Source organism: Leuresthes tenuis, unplaced genomic scaffold (assembly GCF_036924035.1).
Source record: "Leuresthes tenuis unplaced genomic scaffold, fLeuTen1.0.hap1 SCAF_3, whole genome shotgun sequence".
Lineage (NCBI taxonomy): Eukaryota > Metazoa > Chordata > Actinopteri > Atheriniformes > Atherinopsidae > Leuresthes > Leuresthes tenuis.
Genome location: NW_027325357.1, coordinates 19,820,199 through 19,839,675, shown reverse-complemented (window position 1 = coordinate 19,839,675; position 19,477 = coordinate 19,820,199). Strand labels below are relative to the sequence as shown.

General features: G+C 41.3%; 2 protein-coding genes across 4 annotated transcripts; one reads left to right on the top strand and one right to left on the bottom strand.

Moving 5' to 3' along the window:
* Positions 1 to 640: 640 nt before the first annotated feature.
* Positions 641 to 7,916, top strand: nab2 (NGFI-A binding protein 2 (EGR1 binding protein 2)). 2 transcript variants are annotated; one of them, XM_072382414.1, is made up of 8 exons: positions 641 to 966; positions 1,150 to 1,249; positions 1,491 to 2,450; positions 2,625 to 2,758; positions 3,739 to 3,790; positions 3,876 to 3,990; positions 4,171 to 4,356; positions 6,321 to 7,916. In XM_072382414.1, exons 3-8 carry the CDS (start codon positions 1,539 to 1,541, stop codon positions 6,425 to 6,427), a joined length of 1,506 nt encoding a protein of 501 aa, XP_072238515.1. In that variant the 5' UTR covers positions 641 to 966; positions 1,150 to 1,249; positions 1,491 to 1,538; the 3' UTR covers positions 6,428 to 7,916. The 2 variants fall into 2 exon arrangements, with proteins under 2 accessions (XP_072238515.1, XP_072238516.1); XM_072382415.1 differs by having other exon boundaries at positions 1,474 to 2,450.
* A 1,242-nt stretch (positions 7,917 to 9,158) lies between these two features.
* Positions 9,159 to 12,367, bottom strand: LOC140303600 (uncharacterized). Of its 2 annotated transcripts, none has more exons than XM_072382416.1 (5): positions 12,281 to 12,367; positions 11,110 to 11,200; positions 10,189 to 10,320; positions 9,649 to 9,998; positions 9,159 to 9,558 (listed from the first exon to the last, which is right to left on the bottom strand). In XM_072382416.1, exons 3-5 carry the CDS (start codon positions 10,298 to 10,300, stop codon positions 9,382 to 9,384), a joined length of 639 nt encoding a protein of 212 aa, XP_072238517.1. In that variant the 5' UTR covers positions 10,301 to 10,320; positions 11,110 to 11,200; positions 12,281 to 12,367; the 3' UTR covers positions 9,159 to 9,381. The 2 variants fall into 2 exon arrangements, with proteins under 2 accessions (XP_072238517.1, XP_072238518.1); XM_072382417.1 differs by having other exon boundaries at positions 10,189 to 10,317.
* Between the last annotated feature and the right edge of the window lie 7,110 nt (positions 12,368 to 19,477).

Genomic DNA, 19,477 nt, shown 5'->3' with positions numbered 1-19,477 from the left:
TACTCCCCAGGTCTGTCACAAACCAACCTTGAAATATTGTTGATGCCCTTAATCGTTTTTTCAACCCTAGAGCATCTGTTACTTGAAACTTGTCTTTTGTGTTTTGTTTTCTTTGACTCCATTTTTTTTTGTTGTACATCTTACTTGTTTGTGCATGTACTTTAGGCCCTGTAGTGTGATGGCACACAATAGATTGTGTTGTATATGTGTTATATTATCTTGTGAGTGCATGGAATTGCAAGTTTTAGGATTTAATGTATCATATTCAAGTGTTTATTGTGTTTGAAACTGTGAACCTGGAATGAGCAACTTAAAATCACACATTAACCTAAAGTAAAAAAATAATAATACGTGCACACCAAAAAATAAACATGTAGTCATTCTGCAATGGGAGCAACATATGATTACCCGTTTGACCATAGCCTAATTTGTTTTTTTTTATTATTTAAAAAAGCTGGAGTTTTACCTGTAGGCTACTCATGGAACAATTAACTACCCCTACAGTATGAAAGGGGTAAATAGCACTTAAGCAAAAATCCTTATCAGCTCCATTAGTTTATTGTTGTTTTGCTTATCTTATTACTCTCTAAAATCCACATAGCCTTTTGTATGCTGATTACTTGTTTGGGGGGTCTTTTAGAGGGTTAAACTCTGGGAATCCCCCAAAGCTTCAGCACGAAGGCTTAATCTTGAAGACGTAAAGGGTTCATTTTAAGCCCCCACCGCCACCACCCACACTTCCAATTTGAAAGCCGCCTCTCTACCGGGAGAGGAAGGCTCTTTTTCGGTCAGATGGCGTGCTGCAGTCCGCCCCCGTCATTCTCCAACCCACACAGACAGCAAAAAGACAGCCACCAACCAATACGCTGCGCCGGAGGAGGACTTCTGCCAGTGATTTCAGACGAGGAACGATACGCAAAGGGGATTTACTACGGCAGTCCGCGCCGTGGAAGCTGACGGCAAGAGGTAAGAGAAACGAAGAGGATAATCACTGCGAGCAGGATGTCCTCCTTTAACATCTGGCTGAGGAGTAGCTGCCTCCAGTCGTTGGTTTTACGTATTTTGAGTGTAGTCTGTGATCCAGTTGCTGCCTGACTGTATCGGTCGCTGCCGTGTGAGTGATCAAATCAAATTGTATTTCCTTGTCAGCCTCACCCCGGCAGAACCGAGCCGAGACACTGCAGGATCGTTTGCTAAATAACCAATTTCTTCTCTACACATCTGCAACTCTCTAACTGACCTGAAAAAGGTAAGACTAGCTTGTATACTCGTGTATTTGTTCATGTAGGAGCTAACATGAAAAAATGTGTTGACATTATGTTTGTCTATTGTTCTCCTAAGTATGCATAAACTACTTAGGGAATATTCAGCTGTTTTCATTGGACTCTTCGCCAAGAGAAAAGTATTATAAAACAAATGTTGTAGATGTGGAGTAGACAGCAAAGCCTTTATCAAAATAATTAACCTGCACAGGATTTTTCCACCTGCAGGTTCATGTGTTTCCTTTCTCCTGCCTAAACTTTCCAGTGCGGTGTGCCATGTCTCTGCCACGCACACTTGGGGAGTTGCAACTGTATCGGGTGCTGCAGAGGGCCAACCTGCTGGCCTATTATGAAACCTTTATCCAGCAGGGTGGTGACGACGTGCAGCAGCTCTGTGAGGCTGCGGAGGAGGAGTTTCTGGAAATCATGGCACTAGTTGGCATGGCCACCAAGCCACTGCATGTGCGTAGGCTGCAGAAGGCTCTCCGAGACTGGGCGGCGAACCCTGCCCTTTTCAGCCAGCCTGTCGCTAACGTTCCTCTTGGTGGCATCCCCCTGTTCAAAGTTGATGGGACGGGGACAAGCGGGTCACCTGGGGGGCCCAGAAAGACTGTGAGTAATGGGCAGCCAGGGTCCCCCTGTGAAAGAGAGGATCGGTTATGTCTTACTCCAATGCACAGTGGGAGTCCAAGAAGCCCCTGCTCCCAGGCCTCTCCGCAGCCACCAGACACACACTACAGGGAAAAACTGTCGCCCATGGATCCACACTGGCTCAGCCCGGAGCCTGATGGGAACGGCACTCTGGCTTCTGCATCTGGAATAGAAGAGGAGCCGCCCAGCCCACCTCTCCTATCAGCATGTCCACCAGGTCCATCCACATCTCCAATCCCTTCTGCATCCTTTGTCCCAATGTCGCTGTCAGCCTGGCCCGGAGGACAGCTGGACGCAGAGACAGCGAGGGCGGTGATCGAGAGCGTGGACCGGCTCTTTAGGACCCTGCCCAGGTCAGATACAGCAGAAGTGAAGACTCTGCTGAGGATGAACAAGAAGATGGCAAAAACTGTGGGTCACATTTTCAGGATGGGTTCCCAAGATGCAAACAAGGAAGAGGAGATCCGAAAATACAGCCTCATTTATGGACGCTTTGACTCCAAGAGGAGGGAAGGCAAGCAGCTCACACATCATGAGGTAAAAGCATCAAAGACAAGAGCTGAGACGAAGTTTTAGAATTTATCCCATCATGCTACATATCTACAACGACCCGTTGTTAAGGGGACTATAAACCAGATGTAAATTGTTTTAAACCTGAATGCCGTTTTCATTTTCTCTAGCTTTCTTTCATTCTGTTTTTTCTCACCCCAGCTGATCATCAATGAAGCTGCAGCCCAGTTTTGCATGCGCGACAATGCTCTTTTGCTGAGACGGGTGGAGCTCTTCTCTCTGGCTCGGCAGGTGGCCAGAAAATGTGCCTACACCTCCACACTAAAGCATGCAAGGTAAAGGTGTTGGCTGTAGACAAGAGGGCTCTGTTGGGCAGCAGTGCATGACCAACACCGCTGAGAAACCTTCAGCACAGTTAGGGGCAAGCAGGTTGAGTTTCAAATTCAATTAGATACACGTTTAAGGCGTCACTTGAAGACCCTCGTGAAATAAATGTGAATTAAGTCATTTTTAGATTGTATTTAGCATATGCCAGGTGGTTTGTGTGAGTCATCTGTCATCAGTTGATAAGTGAACCCATTACCTTTGTAGTTTCGGTTGTATGTATTAATGCTGGAGCCACATGGAAACACATAAAAATTAAAAAACAAATGCACATGGTGGTTACTATGCACAAAATTTTTATTGTATTTCATGAAAGTAAATGTCCCATAAATGTTTTTTTTAGTGGTTATAGTATCAGACACGTTCGCTCCTGTTTGAGACACTTTATAACAAATATTTGTTTGCTATTCTTATTCCAAATTTCCTCATTATCACATTAGTATGTCAGAGTATGAAAACCACCTTGAGGAAAACAGGATTTTCTTGTTTTCATTTTAAGAATAAGGTCCAACTATCTCATAAATACGTTGTGGTAAGATTGTGCAGGGATTATGCCAGAAATGTTGAGTCCAGAAGGAGAAACCTTTCGGTTGCTCTCCTTCCTTGATTTGATGGACCGCAGGGGTTAACTTTGCTTTCCATTTCTTTATAGAAATTCAAAACTCTTCTCTCATGTTCTTACTTTAACATCAACTTAATGAACTCACAAGCATTTTGATGGATACATGGTTTAAATGTTAAATACAAAAAAAGCTGAAAATATATTCCGGGTAAAGTTTAGTAAAAGTTTTAGTCCGTGTGACTTCTCTTTTGTGCCACTATGTTTTCTTGATTTGAGATCTTGAGGCTAGCGGCTTTTTCCAAAGATTTAGTGTCACCTCACCTCAAAATGATGTTTCAGACTTTCACCCTCGGTTTTGTCCTCTTGCAGGTCGAATGCAGATGAGAACAGCAGCCTGTTGCAGAAAAGAGCGAGACATGAGGTGAGTCTTCACAGCTGCTGCTGGGAAAAGCTCAGGTCACCTCATTTGAAGTGGCTCATCGTTGAGCTTGTATGGTGTGTTTTAGGTGATGGTGCCTGAGAGTGTGTCATCACTCCTTGGAGTCGAAGGAACCGAGAGCTCGACTCAGAGAGCAGATGACGACAGTGTGTCTGCAGAGAGCTTCGACAGTGTATCACATGGTAACGCTTTCAGAGTGATTTTGTTTTTGGAAAATGATTGAGAATAGTATAAAGGCAATAGAAAGCTTATTTTCACTGAGCAGTATCTCTGCTTTCAGATCGCGGTTCTCTACACCAAACATTAGCGCTGCCTGTTTCTGTAGGAACTTGGCTTAAACTCGGATCTGTTACTTCTCTTAGACACCAGCTCACAGTGCAACCAATCTCCATCCCCCCGTCCCAACACTGACTCCTCCAACCCTGCCAGCTGGAGTCGCCATCTTATACAGCAAACTCTAATGGACGAAGGGCTGCGATTGGCTCGGATGGTGTCACATGATCGGGCCGGAAAGCTCAATCTGGGGTCAGAAGGAACTCACTCTACAGGTGACTTTTCGAATAATTATGTGTAGTATGTGCTTAATGATGGACTCACAATGAAGACGTATTTCGTGATGTTTCTGTGCTTGTTAAATTGATCGTTTATTTAGGCCATTATGCTTATTCGCTTTATTACATTGAATTAAAATGACACAAGTTCAAACAAGTTCATTAGAACTCAGAGACTGGGAAAACAAGCAGTTCCCCTCAGGTCTATGACATCATATTTACTCACATTTAACTGGAAAAAGTTGAGTGCGGTATCAATCATTTTCATCTAATAGGCAGCAAATAAATGTTGCTCCCAATATGTCAAACCATTGCTTGAAGGTGTAGGTGGATAGACTATTAAAAAGTTAAGATGATGCTGAGGTTGAATTGAAAATGACAGACAGAGACTCCCTAACCTCTCCTAACAATGAATATTTTATAGCTCTACAGTTTGAACCCTCGTGAGTCACAATCTCTCTGAGGTGACGCCTCCCACCATGTGCAGCTGAACTTCACCAGACTGTAAATTAGAGAGGATAGAAGTTAGAAGGGGAAACAGAGGGAGGCGGTGAGGAAGAGTGAGAGAGAGAGAGAGCGAGAGGGGGGGGGGTGTTACACTGTTATAGCACTTCTTTAATACCCTGTTACTTTTCTTATGCATCACAGCTTCTCACAAACAGCAACAAGAAAGAAAAAAGTAACTGATCTGGGCAAGTTAGTCGTTCTGGGCTGCGATAGCCAGCCGAAGAGATGAAACGAAGGTGGAGGAAGCCAGCAAAGACATGAGGGGGCGGGAAGGGAGGGGAGGGGGGGATAGGAAGTACTCTGTGGGCGACAGAATCGGACCCCCCCTCCCCACCACCACCACTACCACCACCCCTCCCTCCCAGGGACTGACGTCAGAGTGTGTTAGGTGCGTGGGCTGAAGGGCGGGATGGATGGGGCGTGGGGGCGATGGAGTGGGAGGTAATTGGAGGGGCGTTGCATTGACTCACCAAGCGACAGTGAACAGAAATAAAACCTGTGGGCAGGGAAATGGCACAGTGTTTTTTATACATCTTCTCCCTCTACCAAAAGGACTGCGGAAATAACAAAAAATGACATATGTTTCATCTCTGGCGTCGATCTCCCTCACTTTGTCATACGTTTGTTTCCTTATCTCTCACTCATCCAAGTTTCCTTCTGTGTCTCTCTCTCTCTCTCATTAATTTGAACATTCTCCCACTTCCTTTTAACGTCACTATGTTCGGCTGCAACTTATCTTCCGTTGTCACTTTTTAAAGTCATATCAAAGATCACGAATGATAGCAGTAAATGTATTTTTTACTATGTTTGACTATAGACCGAATACATATTCTGTGTTACTGAAATGAAGCATCGTTCATATATGTTGATAATAAAGTGTAAATAAACAATCTATAGCCAATAAACTAGCACTTGAAAAAATATATTAAAAAAAACTTTAACTTTTTTTAGGCCTCACACATGAAGATACTTTTGTAAAATGTTATTTTTCATAGTTTGCTGTCCAATGACACACATCGGTACAACTTGTTGCCACGCAAAAAACCTGTGAGCATCAACATTTGTTAGATTTATTTTCTGCCTTGCCAAAAAATACATTTAACCCTCAGTACTGGAGATTCTGTATTTCACCAGCTTGGGTCTTCTAAATTATGATGATTTCCCACCATGTGGGAGAGTTTCCTGCTGAATTCCCCAAGCTAAAATGCTAGTTTCATCTTAATTATTGTTTTTCTGAGCTGGTATTTATCCTCTACCTTAGTATGACTCACTGTAAAACTGTATACTCTTCATTTTTGCTTTCACAGAATCAAACATAGTAGATTTTAAGGCGTTACAGAAACTTCAGTGCTCTTTACATGCTATTCGTTGGTTATCTTGTCCGTATTTCTTTTGCAGACTCCAAAGTTTGTTTTCGTATCAATTCTCATCTTGAAATGTACATCTCTCCACAGAGCATGACAGTAAAGTGGAGCGGCAGAGCTCGATAACAGCGTGCAGGAGCAGTAGCCCTTGTGTCACCAAAGATCCAGCCACCATCCCCAACCACCGGGGGAAATGAAACCTTCTGCGGTTATCAGGGAATTTGTGGTCAGGCCACCTGTGAACTCTGCCTGAGTCTTCTATACATGTCACAAGTGCTGATGGAGAGAGAACTCTTTATTGACTACAGAATTAATACAGTAAAATCGAGAATTTACCAGCAGCGGATATTGTAAGCCTGCCGTAATTTATAAACCCTTCAATTGTTAATTAAGTTCCAAATATTTAGTTTTTATATCCAAAGGATAGGAGAGACACTTCTTTTGTTTGTTTTTGATCGTATGGCCGACATGTCCGATTGAGTTTAACTGAATTATTTTACTGTGAGCGTTGCTGTGTGTTGGAGGTTCCTCCTGCCTCTGATGAAGCTGCCTCAGCACAGCAGGGGGCACTGCAACTTTGGAGACTGAAGTTCCTCCGACACTGTAATTGTGTAGAGGAAACGTGTTTTTTTTTTAGTAGAGTTATCTCTTTCAGCAAGTTACAGCATAATACTCTGAAGCTCCTCACCCTCAGGAAACAAATGGATGTTCTGTTTTTGACAGAGGCCAGTGTGGTCAGATTAACTCTGATTTGATTGATACTTATGTAGTAGTTGTAAAAAAAAAAAAAGAAGCATATTTAGCATGTGTTGACGATGTCTGAGAGCATGTGCATAAAGACCATCATCAGGGTCACACGTTCTTTGCTGCATCACCCATCAGATCAGAACAGACCACCCCCCTGCGCCCATCTTTCTGCTGCACAAATCGCTGATACGGTGTTGTTTTATTAGCACTATTTCAGGCTTCTTATTTGAGGCATTTTGCTACCCTTAATTTTGTGAAAATGTACTCATTTTCTAATCTGAGTTGCTTGAAGACCAGTGACTTACTCGAAGGCCATCAAGCCAGAGGATGTTTGTTGACTTTAACTTCCCTCCCATCTAGATTTTAATGTTGTACACCAAAGGCACTATTGTATAGTCTTTTAAAGAGCTTCATTCAAAACTACAACATTTTTTTTTTTTTTAAATGAGACATTTTCAGAAACGCGTTCACCGCTTTAGACTTTTCACTGGACTTTTTTTTTTTCTTCAGGCGTACTGAAAACGTAGAATATGATGGTGTGATATTTCCGTAGTCTTAGATTAACAAGGTTATCTTTGCGTCATTCCACTTTTTAAAACAGTCGAGATGTAGGCTACTGCGGAGTGACTACTTTCTCTTTTTAAGCTTTAGGAAAGCACACGCAGAAGTTCACAGAAACTTGGTGCTTCATTTTTGATACAGCAGCCCCTTCAAGTGTTGTCCCCGTGAGGAAGTTTTAAACGTATTCAGTCAGTTGATGTTGACAGAAATGTTATGATTTTTTTAAACAAATCACAAAGTTTGTCAGTGAGGTAGCTTGCTGTGCATTAGTTACACTTGCCTGTCTCTTGAACATTACTGACCTCCTGAGTTTATTATGTTGCAAAACAGATTATTTATTTTGTTACATCTTAATAAATGTTATTTTACTGATTTAAACCCATCTTGCATTGTTTTCCACAAGGAGTAATTTCTTTCTTGGCAGCTCTGATGCGTGGTAGAGGCTGCAGGAGCTGCGTCACACAGCCAGCAACACCTCTGCTATAGTCTTGTTTTCTGCACTGACGCTTCAGGCGTCGAGCCTCGAGCCTGCCGTGACTCACCAGTGCCGGTGATGTCATCAGCGCTCATCCACACAGACACCAGAGAGCATGAAGACACACAAACCAGACCTTGGACAATTCAGACAAAATTAGCCTTGCTATTTCAGAACAGTTAATGATCCTTGGTTTATTTAATCACATTAGCTGTGTGAGTAATAGTAGTAATCACAAAGGTAACATTAGAAAGTGTCAAAAAGGTTATAACATTGCTATTCATGTGTCGCAGGTCTTGTTCAATTTTGACAGGCCTTGCAAGGAAATTTGGTCAAACATTAATTTTCTCCAGATGGTGAATTGTTAGAAAATATCATGCTCTGACTGTTTATCAATAACCATGATTATGTCAAAATGATCAGTTCATTTCAAAGTGTAGAGCTTCCAACACGTTCAGTATTAGTAGAAACCTCTGCAGTATTTATGTGCTTCGCTGGTCATGTGTTGATGCTTGTGTTAAAAATGCCTTTTTGATCTGGATTAGACAAGAGCAATTACACCCAAATTGGTGTTTTTTGCTGCGATCATGAGAGTGACAGTCAATGTGGCAACAGATAAAGGAGCTGCCATCATCAGTCAGCTGTCAACACCACTAATTAGGGAGTTAAATCTTTGAGTCTATTCTTAGCGCTCGTTCTTCCCTCAGTAACAGAGTCAAGCAGCAGACATCTGATCTGACGGCAAGGAGCAGATGGACTGTTATAGATGATGACAGCTGGAAGTCACATTGTCTCCTTTTGACTATCTCAAGATTTGGATCATCCAAACAAGTTTTTAGAATTCTCCAGAGCAAGCAAAACATATTACTACATAGAAATACTGTAGTCATTGGCACACTTTATAGATCATTTTCTTAAAGGAGACCATATAAGAAATGCCAGGATCTGAGTGTCATGCTTAATAAGAAATACAGCTTACTTGAGTCTCTTGACTTTTCTAGAATTTCCGTCTAAAACCAAGATAAAAAAGTATGTAGAGTTACTTTAATGTGTGTAATATTCACTGATTTGTGATGGTCGAACCCATTTCACCCTGTTTTTACCAGCACTGTTCAGAGAGAAGATGACACAACATCGAAAGATACCCAGTTATTTCATATAAGAAACAGTTGATTATTCTGTATCTTACATCATGCATTACACAAATACACATCAATAAAACTAAATTAATTTGCTGCAGAAAGTAAACACCGGGGAGGACTATTGTTTTCATGGTCCAGTGACAACAATTAGGCTCAGACTTTCATACTGGAAAATAACGTTTTAAAAATATCCCAACCATCACAATAAAGATCTCATGTTTTCAGCCTAAGTGACATGGGTGTAGAGATGCCGAAGGAACTCTCCTCCTGTGGCTGTGTCTCCAGGAAAAACCGCCTGGCAGAACTCACACACATGAGACTGTAGCACCACGTCCGACATCAGTGCTCCACCCGACTGGCTGAGGAGGCCACCGGCCAGAAGGGAGCAGTCACTCACAGGCATCTGAAAAAAAACACAGAGGAGAGGAGGAAGTTTGAAAAGAAATTGTGCAGAGCAGAGACAGAATTGCTATTGTCCTGTGAACACACTCACCCTTGATGTCTCTAGAGCCCTGTCTTCGCCGGGATGATTTTGCCCTGGAGTTTTGGATTTTCTGGAAGAGGCTCCGTGACACCTTGAGGAGTCCACAGTCAACATGAATGGATTTCTTTTCTCTGCATTTACATCCAGCTTTCTCTGATAAGGCATGTCAATGCTTAGCTTTAACAGATCTTCAGAAAGCCCAGTAGGAGTCCCCACATTTCTAGAGGGGTGATCAACACCACACACTGCTGCAGCTGTTAGAGGACGAGGCTTTTCATACAGACACACGGGGATTTCATGGGTGCACTGGACCGGGATGGAAATCATATCACTCACTTCTCCATTAGGAATGGTGGCACCTGCAAACAAATAATTATTCATGTGTTTAACCCCTTAAAGTTCCCACATCCCGCCAGCAGGCCTTAAATCAGTCACACTTATGAAGCCTCACAGTATTCCAAGAACAGATACAACTCTACGTGATGTCGGACCAGTAAGGGATTAAAGTATAATGATAGACACACTGTTCGTAAGCATTCAAATGCAGACCTTGTTGTTTCTGCAGGGCTGTTGTGAGTTGGTGCAGCAGAGCTGCCTGTCTCAGGCAAAGTGACCTCAGGCGAAGAAACTGCTGGTACAGCTCACTGTATGCTTCCTCCATCCAACCAGTTCAGGGAGCTGCTGCCAGTAAATATCACAGAGCACATTTATTTGAAGCTAAAGCACATGCAGCTATTGTGGGTAACAAAAATGAGCAACAACACACACTATTCTTTTTTTTTAATTAAATGTGGTCCTGTATATATATCATACAGCATAAAATAATCCCCACAGATGTTCACATCACCCATGTCATATGCTATAATGCATACTATCCCAGATGCTGGTGCAATGAGAGCACAGGATTCTTGAAATGAAGAAAATTAAGTGAAGAAGCAAACAGAAGAACGGGGCGTTGTTAATTTTGCTACTGTTCGGGTTTTCATCTGATGACTAAAGGATATGATCCAGAGCTGGGCGGCTTTTAAACTAGCTGCTGGAGGATTTTTTTTTTTTTCCATTTAAAAGAGTGGGAGAATCCAAGTCTTATGAATCATATGAATCAGCCACTGCAGGGTGACCCGTGTTGTGTGCTTTTTCAGCGTCAGAGCATGTACTAAAATAGAAAGCAACATTTTCCAGGTACATAAGAAATGGTTGCCGCCCACCCAACATCCTCATTCTTGTTTCTATTTTTAAACAATCAAGATTTGGACAGAAAATATGGAGGTGTAAGGGAAAGACTGAAGGTGCATTGATGCGATAAGCTACAAGCACGCTCTGGCCTTTTAGCACTCAGCACATAAACAGCTAAGGATCAATGAATAAACACCTTACTTTCCTTTTTCTGGTCCTTTAGAAGTGTATGAAGTTAATAGAATTCCTGCTTCAAACCTCCTGGATCTTGCATATCAGTACCACCATAATTACCTCTCTCAGCAGGAATTTTAGTCCTTGTTCGTTCTTCCAAAAGCTGCAGTTTGAAATTTCTGCTGCCGGACCTCAGTCTTGATCGGGCGTCCTGTTGTTGCAGAGGAATAACAGCTGTCTCAGAGCTTAAATCCAGATCCAAAACCCATTTACATTCACTTAGCTGTGATTCTCTGCGATTCTTACATCCAGTCTTCGTATGAGGCCCAAACAATCAGAGTCAAAGCATCTTTATTTTTCTCTTTTTGACTATTGAAGATTATACTCATCTAGTTCAAAAGCACACTCTGTATTAGGAACTGCTAGTCGTAAGGAAGTAACTCTCAAAAAGAGAGAACTGAAACCTCCTGAGTATAAAAAAGGAACTGCACCATCAATCAATAAGACTTACACTCTGCACAACAGTAGGTTTGTTTCGACTCTGTACTGTAAAGAACGAAGCACAGCCTCAGTCTTGCTTGACTGTTTGGTTGGCTCAGAAAAGGAGGCCTCATACAACTTGCTGAGCAACATCACTGTCATGGAAAAAAGAAGTTTCCCAGTGTCATGAAAAATCCCTCAGGAATGTGTTGTGATAGTGCCCTGACGGCATTACAGTCCTTTTTCAGAGCTGCTTTGACTGTTTTAAGGCAATCACAGCAGCACTCCTAAACTTTAATTGTGACTTTAAGAGGTTTAATTTTGGAAAGTTGTCATTGTCTGAACAGAAAAATGTGGGTCGGGGTTTATCATCAGTGCAAACAACCCTCTGTGTGCCACATTGAGTAAAATTAACACGTTTGCAGCACAACTGCTCAAACTACTAAACTCTTCTCAAAGCAGCAAAGTGTACACATTTATTCTAGTATCAGAGAGAAAATATCAGATCTCTCTTCTTTCACATAGTTGTTTTTGTCTTTTACTGTAGGGACTCCAACTCGTTGCTTCCTTTTTATTGTTTATAAACACATTTAGGGACATAATAACCAGAACACTCAACAGAACTAACTTCTGCCCTGACGATTGTGTAATTTGCTGTGGATGTGCTAATGTAACGCTGTCATATGCTCAGTTTCTCCAAAGTATGCGGAACTAAAATTCATTGCGATTTCTGCCCATTTTTTAATGCCAGTAATTAATGATGTGACGCGTCGTGAATTTGTGATTCAGTAAAATTCAAGTTTACTTACACAAACAGAGATTGATTATTCCCAGCAGGAAGTGTCACCACCCAAAATCGGATTAGAGGAAAAAAATCCGTACTTTTACCTCCATGACGTCACTATACACGCGACACTTAAAAAAAAAAAAGCTCACCTGCGTCAATGAACCTGTAAACCTGCCAAAATGTCACTTCCTGTTAACAAGGCTGCCTTCAAGATAAAAGGTTCAGCTTTTTTCAAAACTACAACAATAAGAGAGTACCACCAGATACAGAAAAAAATCCATCCATCCATCTATTTTCTATACCTGCTTAATCCGTCGGTCTGGTCGCTGGGGAGGGGGCTGGAACTGGTTCACCCTGGACAGGTCACCAGTCCACAGAAAAAAATGTTTTAACATATTTTCATTTGATAGTTTATTCTCCAGTTATATTACATGTGAACTGTATTTTATTTTATAGACGTCAATATTGCCGGGAGTCAAGCTGGTAAGAAGTTTTTTAGAACACAAAAAAAGTTTCAGCTGTGGGATGCATCCTCCTCCTGGTTCTTGAACCTAATCTTTCCCCTTCGTTTTGTCAAAAACTTTAGCATCCCGAATGTTAATTGTTGTAGTTGGCAATTAGTAATAAGAACTGTGAGACGCGTTTGTTGGCTTTGTTATATTTGCGTTGCTTTACACATGAACACCTCATGTTGGCCAACAGCACTGAATGACACCAGCTTCCATTGAACAAGGCTTGACTTGATTTTCTTACAGGGACGTTTGAGCCGAGCCCGTGGTGTACAGTATCATCCAGGTTTATCAGGACATCTTCACTGTAAACACACACCAGCTTCATCTAAAAACAGTTTTTACAAGTTGAAAGTTTAGGACCACAATGTCAAAACAGTAGGCTGAATGATAGTTCTTTTTTTGGGGGGGGGCAACCCCCAAATCCTGTTCATTTGTTAAAAGAAAGTAACTTGAGCACCTCACTCAGAGCACAGTCAATGTGGAGCCAGGTCTCTGGCCCAACTGATAAAGTTAATCCAATGATCAGTGTTTAATCACATTTCTTACATTGATTAACCAGTGAGGGACTGGTGTGTTAAGCTGGCACATCTGCAAAGAGAGCTCTTTGTAAAAATGTTCAGTCGGGTTTATGTATCTCCAGAGAGCATTTATTGTAAGAGAAGCCCTCCGGGTGTTCAGTCATGTGTTGAGTGTGGCTGATATGGATTTATAAATAGTCCAACATTAAGGCAGCAGTCGTAGGAGCAGCAGACTACCTTCTATGCCATCTATCCATGAAGGAGGAGCCGCCGATTTTGCCCTTTGTGTCAACACCTGACAATATGGTTCACAGCCAGCACCTTGTGATTTTAGTGGGGTGCCAGCTACCTCAGACTGGTTATGTAACTGTGTGTGGGCCTGACAGTCTTCATCTCTGTAACTAAGGAAGTCAAGTCTTTGTCATGTCACCTCATCTACAAGAGGATCAGTTACAGCTATTTCCTTATTTTTGTCCTTGCGTGTTTTGGTGTTGTGATGTTTATGTCATGCTGTTGTGCTGTCCATCCATCATACTGTCCGACTGGCGATTGAAAAAGTCAAAGCTCCAGAGTTTGGATTGCACCTTTTATGTGACCTAATTATCATATCAAAGGAGTAGTAGCTGAGAAAAGTCAAGTTCAATACTCATGTAAACCACCCCTTTAAAGTCACAAGTTAAAGAAAAAAAAAAGAAAATAGAAACATTTTCTGACATTTGAATGGAGCCAGTTGTGTTTCCTTGTTTCAGTGTTAATGTTAAGCTGAGCTAACTGGCAGTGGCCTCAGGCGTGTGTGTGTTGTTGAACTTCTCATCTAACAGCAAGAGAGCAAAGTAAGTGAAATTTCCAGCTTGTTAAACTGCTCTGTTGCATTCAGATGAAGTGAACACATCGCTGGTTTAATTTCTAAGCAACCATTTAAGTCAGGTCGTTAATGGTGTTAGATTATTAGAAAGTGTCAAGAAGCTGACAAAGAAAGTGTACACCCACTGCAGTTTTTGTGCCAAAATAAGGTGACTCAGACAGTGGGCACTGAGAAGTGAAGAAGCATCAGACTTTGTCTTTTACACTGTGTGAAAGTTTGTATATTCACTCCTATCCTTAACAGCTGCTCATGTTTCTAGTACCACGTGTGATGTTTTATCACTTCTGAAACGCTTAATGTCTTGCAAGCTTTCAAAGCTGTCCATAAAATGTTGTCAATAATCTTGAAACCGATAAAAGCTAAAGATGTTTCATGAACTGTAGCTTCAGCAGTCAGCGTGGGACTTGTTGATTGATGCAGTTATTTATGTTTTTGTACCTTATATCACCTACCTATGTGAGTGTGTTTGCTGGTTTGCACTATGCGTTTGCTTTGACCTTGAACCCCCGCTTCCTCACAAACTCATGCATACACACCACTCCTTCTCCACCAGACCCCCGTCTCTACCACAACTTGATCCCTGAGTTGGGACTCTCTGAAGTGTGTGTGTCTGTGTGTGTGTGTGTGCATGTGTGTGTGTGTGTGTTGGGGGGTGGGGGATTGCTGTGAATAACTTCCAGGCAGGCAGCCAGGGTCTGTCATCTGCCACTGCAACACTATCCATCCTGTCAATCTTGTTTTATAATTGTAACATTCTCATGTTCTCCAGCTGAGCAGAGAGAAGTTTCCAAAATAGTGACACACACACACATGCTGTCAACTGCGCTCCTCTACTAGATTCAAATCTTACTCAACATTCTACATAAAAAAGCACAGTACAAATAAGTGAGGCGAACTCAGGATAGCTGAGAAAAATGTACGTTGAATGGTTTATATGCAGGAATGCAAGAAAAAGATTCTTTAGAGATAAGCCATGCAAAATTTGTTCGAACCAAAGGATTTGTTTAAGACAGCCTTTGTAGAAACTTTTTATTGAAACATTTGCATTTCTCTGCCTATGAAGATACTAAAAATATTAAATAAAACCATTTGAAAAGTTAAACCGTCAGACAGTTTTTTTATGTAAATGACTGAATCGGCACTCAAGTTTATCAATATTGTTTAAGGATTATATGACATATTAACATAAGATTGCATTTCAGATCTCACAACTGAAAACAATTACAAAGTGTCCTTGTATTTGAAAAATCAATGCAAATTGTTTTATCTGATGGCTTCAACATATCTAAAATTACATCAGATAAAGGGCAATGAAAGATTGGAAAAATTATGCATAGCTGTAAAACAATATATCTATATATGTATATATATATTCATATGTGTATGTATAAGTAGACTCGTGTCTTTTACAGAAAACTTGGACAAAAAAACAGTAACAATATTATTTTGGTTGAATCTTTAGAAGTAACAATGATATGGGATTCAGCAGTCTGTGTAGGAAAACAATTCAATGTTTTGAAATGTAAAAAGAGTATAGAATGCAGACAATTTGGGGATTTAGTCTTGATAAGATTCTTTAATGGAAATATCTCTATGGGTTCAGAAGAATTTCTGAAATGTCAGGCCTGCTCCTCCTCCACTTCCACGTTCAATGTCGCCAGCATACTGATCACCGGTTCTGACACTACAATTCCCAGGATTCCTCTGTTCGTGTCATCATTGTCTGCACCTGTGTCCTCGTAATTACCCTCACGTGTGCACCTGTCATCCCTCTACTTATACTCAGTGTTCATCCAGCTTCCTTGTGCAGTCTTGTTATGTGATCTTTACCATAAGAACAAACCTTGTGAAGAACGTTAGCGCTTGTGTCTGGCAAGTTTTGTGTCAGTCTGACATGAAAACAACTTGGTAACTATGGTTTGTTGCTACATTCAAAAATTTAAGTTTAAACTGACTGCCGAGACAGGCTCCAGCCCCCCCGTGACCCGACCAATGGATTAAGCAGGTATAGAAAATGGATGGGAGTTTAAACTCTACAGACAATACCAGTCAGAAGTTGGACCCACCTGTCTTTCTTTCATTTTCACTCAGGGCGGTGTCAATACTCCAGACCGATACTGCAAGGCCTGGCCAGAACTCCTCTGAAATGTGAAAGTGAAAAACTGGTCTGTCGAACACAAAGTTTTAAGTGAATTTGGATTTAATAGACATTTTGTCCAGTAGGTAGAAATGCAAAGGAACAATCCAGGTCGTTATCACCCCACAGTTCAAAAGCCAGCATATGTGAAGGTATTCGGGGGGCATTAGTGTACATGACATGAGTAACTTTCCTAACTCTTACGCACCATTAATGTTGAATGATATATTCAGGTTTTGGAACGACACAGGTCACCATCCAGATGATATGTTGGTCAGGGAGGCCTTGCTTAATTCAGCAAGACGATGTCAAGCCACATTTCACAACAACATGACTCTTTAAAAGAGTCAAGGTGCTAAACAGGCCAGCAGTCCAGACCTGTCACCCACTGAAAACATTTGGCACACTAAAAATACAGCAAAGGAGGCCCTGAACTGTTGAGCAGCTGACATCCAACAGTACATCAAACAGGAATGGAAAAACATTTTGGATTCAAAACTACAACGGATAGTCCCCCAAAAACTCAAAAGAATATGTCAAGTGTAGTGTAAAGAAGTGTAGAAGATTAAGAGAAGATGTGATTATTCATTTCAACCATTAAAATCAAAATGATTAACGGTAAATTGTTTTTTAACATCTGTGTTTGAATTAAAAAACAGGATATGAATAAGTTTCAGGGTTTTAGATGTAAGCTTTTACATCAGTCTTTAACCTTTATGAGTGTCCGCCCTGTGAAGTTGATACCCAAGGACAGAACGACTCAGAGCAAACTGATTTCCACCATCCCTTCCTCTCATGCACTTTGAATGATAATTCAGCCGGCTCACCATTCACTTATAAATTTAATCCTGCTGGCAATAAGAGCTTAAGACAGTGATGTGGAGCATAGAGTTATCCCAGGGATAGCATGAGCAATGACGTAAGCCAGCTCATTTATCACCAGACACTCTCAGAGAGAGAGACCAGATCCAATTACAAAGGTTTCAGTGGGCTCAACAATGGCCTGCTAAAAATACACTCATTGAGGGTTTTCCACACTCAACAACCCACATATAACCTAACACTGCTGCACGTACAAACAGCCTCCTTTTTTTGTCATCTTCAGAAGGATAGAGGCACGGAGGCAGAGTTTCCGTGAAAAAAAACCAATAAAAGAAAAGATACATTTGCATTTGTGCATGTGCTTGAAAAAAGGTATTGTCCAGAAAGAGCTGAGGCGAAAGACACACAGGAGCACCCACCGAGCAGATCAATCCATCAACAAACAGCAGGTGCAGCATCCTCACAAACAAACCTATTAGCGTTCCTCCCCATGGAACAATATCATCTCCGGCAATCATCAGCTCTCTCTACTTGCACAAACATATGTGAAAAACTATTTGAATTGTTGATGTTACAGAAGGGTGAAAATATTTACCATTTTTTTCTTTTCTTTGTTTGTTTACAGTGATCATTTTGCTGTAATGTGCTTGATTTATTTATAACTGGATTATAGAACGATTGGCCTTGGCCCTGTACTGCCACATTATCCATCTGCTTCACTGTGTTCTTGTGTGGTGCTTAAACTATGTTCACAGAATAGTTGAACTGCCACTTGAATATTTTTACAACCCCTGAGCCATATATATATTCTGTATACACATAACATAGCATACTTGCGCTATTATAGTAACACTGCTGTTATACTTGAATTTAATATGAGTTTCTTAGATTATCTATACTTAGATACAATCTTACAACAACTTTGCTATTCTACCTGAGACTGTAAGTTGACCCACAGAGTCAATTGTTCCAGAGTTTAATTGAATTGAACTGAATTCTGACATCATAGTTATGCAGTGGTCAGCAATGTCACTGCCACAGCAAGAAAGAACCTGCTGGAGCCTTTCCATCTGGAGAGTGTGGGTTTTCTCTGGCTGAGCGGATCCCTCCTGCAGTCCAAAGGCATGCTGGGTGTCTCTTGTGAGGGATTAATTGTACTGGTGTGGCTAGTGACAGGATGGACAAATATGTATTGATGCCAGTACTGTCAGGGAAATCATTGAATGAAACACATTTTATACAATTAGCTCATCACTGATTTTGTGGTTTACAGATGTTTATTGCCAAGCAGTGACAGGCTGTAGCTGTTAAATAAACCTCTTGACCTGTATTATTTGACACTTAATCTTCTGCGTTGCAGCATTCAAAAGGAAAATGTCCTTCCACCACTGATTATGTTTAAAAAAACTCAAGCAAATGTACCGTTGGTTATAACTCCATCCCAACAAAGTTCATGCAAAAGATTCCGCAAGCATTCACTGTGTTACATGTTCTCTTCCAGCAGTGGGATAAGCAGTCCTGGTACACTAGGTATGATATGTTTCCCCTTAAATTACCATGAGGAGTGATCCACATGCAGTATTAGTGGTAAGAACAGATCACACGTATGGAGAGTGGAAGGCCACAGTTTGTTCCTGAGCTAAGTGTTGTATGTCAGGTCAAAGGTTTGGAGTCGATGGCAGCTCCAGATGGTGGCTTTCTTCTTTTGGAAAAAGATGGTGTCAAGAAACACTGCAAGAAACTCCAAACATGAGTGACATGAGGGTGTATTTTGAGTTTGGGCAATGTGAAGAGGCTACATGCTTGACTTGTTATGGATCTGTGGCCATAAAGAATAAAGTGTGACAGTCAAAAGGGATTTAAATGGTAGCAAGCTCTGCAAGCAGATGAGATGTTTTTAGCTTCAGTCAAAGGAAGTTTCTGCACCCCTCCGTTTGCCAAAGTTCATCATTTGAAACTGGACTCATCTGTTCTTCCCATTTACAGTACATCTGACTTGTACAGCATACTTGCCATTTTCTAATATAATGAAAGCCTCAAAGTATCTAGCTCTTATTTACCCTCCTCCCATCTTTTCTCTCTGTCCTTCTTTCCATTCTGTCTGCCAGCACCAAAATCCAGATGACCAGTACGTGGCATACAGTAGGATCAGGTGTCGAGTGGCTGAATGCAGTTGGTGTTGCTGTTTGCTGTTGCTGTGACCTACACAATCTGATCAAATATGTTGCCAACATTAGCACCAATGGCGTGTGAAAAATGGACACTCTGTAGAAAAGGGCTTTCTTAGATCACTTTTCACCACACATTTATGTAGGGTACTAGACTTGCTAGACTATGACTTGAATAAAAAATAAACTTTTATCCACT

What these genes read in the sequence shown, in the direction of transcription:
- nab2 (XM_072382414.1), top strand. Translation starts at nt 1,539, where the DNA reads ATGTCTCTGCCACGCACACTTGGGGAGTTGCAACTGTATCGGGTGCTG. An exon ending in CTTCGACAGTGTATCACATG is followed by an intron (nt 3,991 to 4,170) that starts GTAACGCTTTCA and finishes TACTTCTCTTAG; the next exon opens with ACACCAGCTCACAGTGCAAC. An exon ending in AGAAGGAACTCACTCTACAG is followed by an intron (nt 4,357 to 6,320) that starts GTGACTTTTCGA and finishes ATCTCTCCACAG; the next exon opens with AGCATGACAGTAAAGTGGAG.
- LOC140303600 (XM_072382416.1), bottom strand. Translation starts at nt 10,300, where the DNA reads ATGGAGGAAGCATACAGTGAGCTGTACCAGCAGTTTCTTCGCCTGAGG. An exon ending in AGCCCTGCAGAAACAACAAG is followed by an intron (nt 9,999 to 10,188) that starts GTCTGCATTTGA and finishes ATTTGTTTGCAG; the next exon opens with GTGCCACCATTCCTAATGGA. An exon ending in GGGCTCTAGAGACATCAAGG is followed by an intron (nt 9,559 to 9,648) that starts GTGAGTGTGTTC and finishes GTTTTTTTTCAG; the next exon opens with ATGCCTGTGAGTGACTGCTC.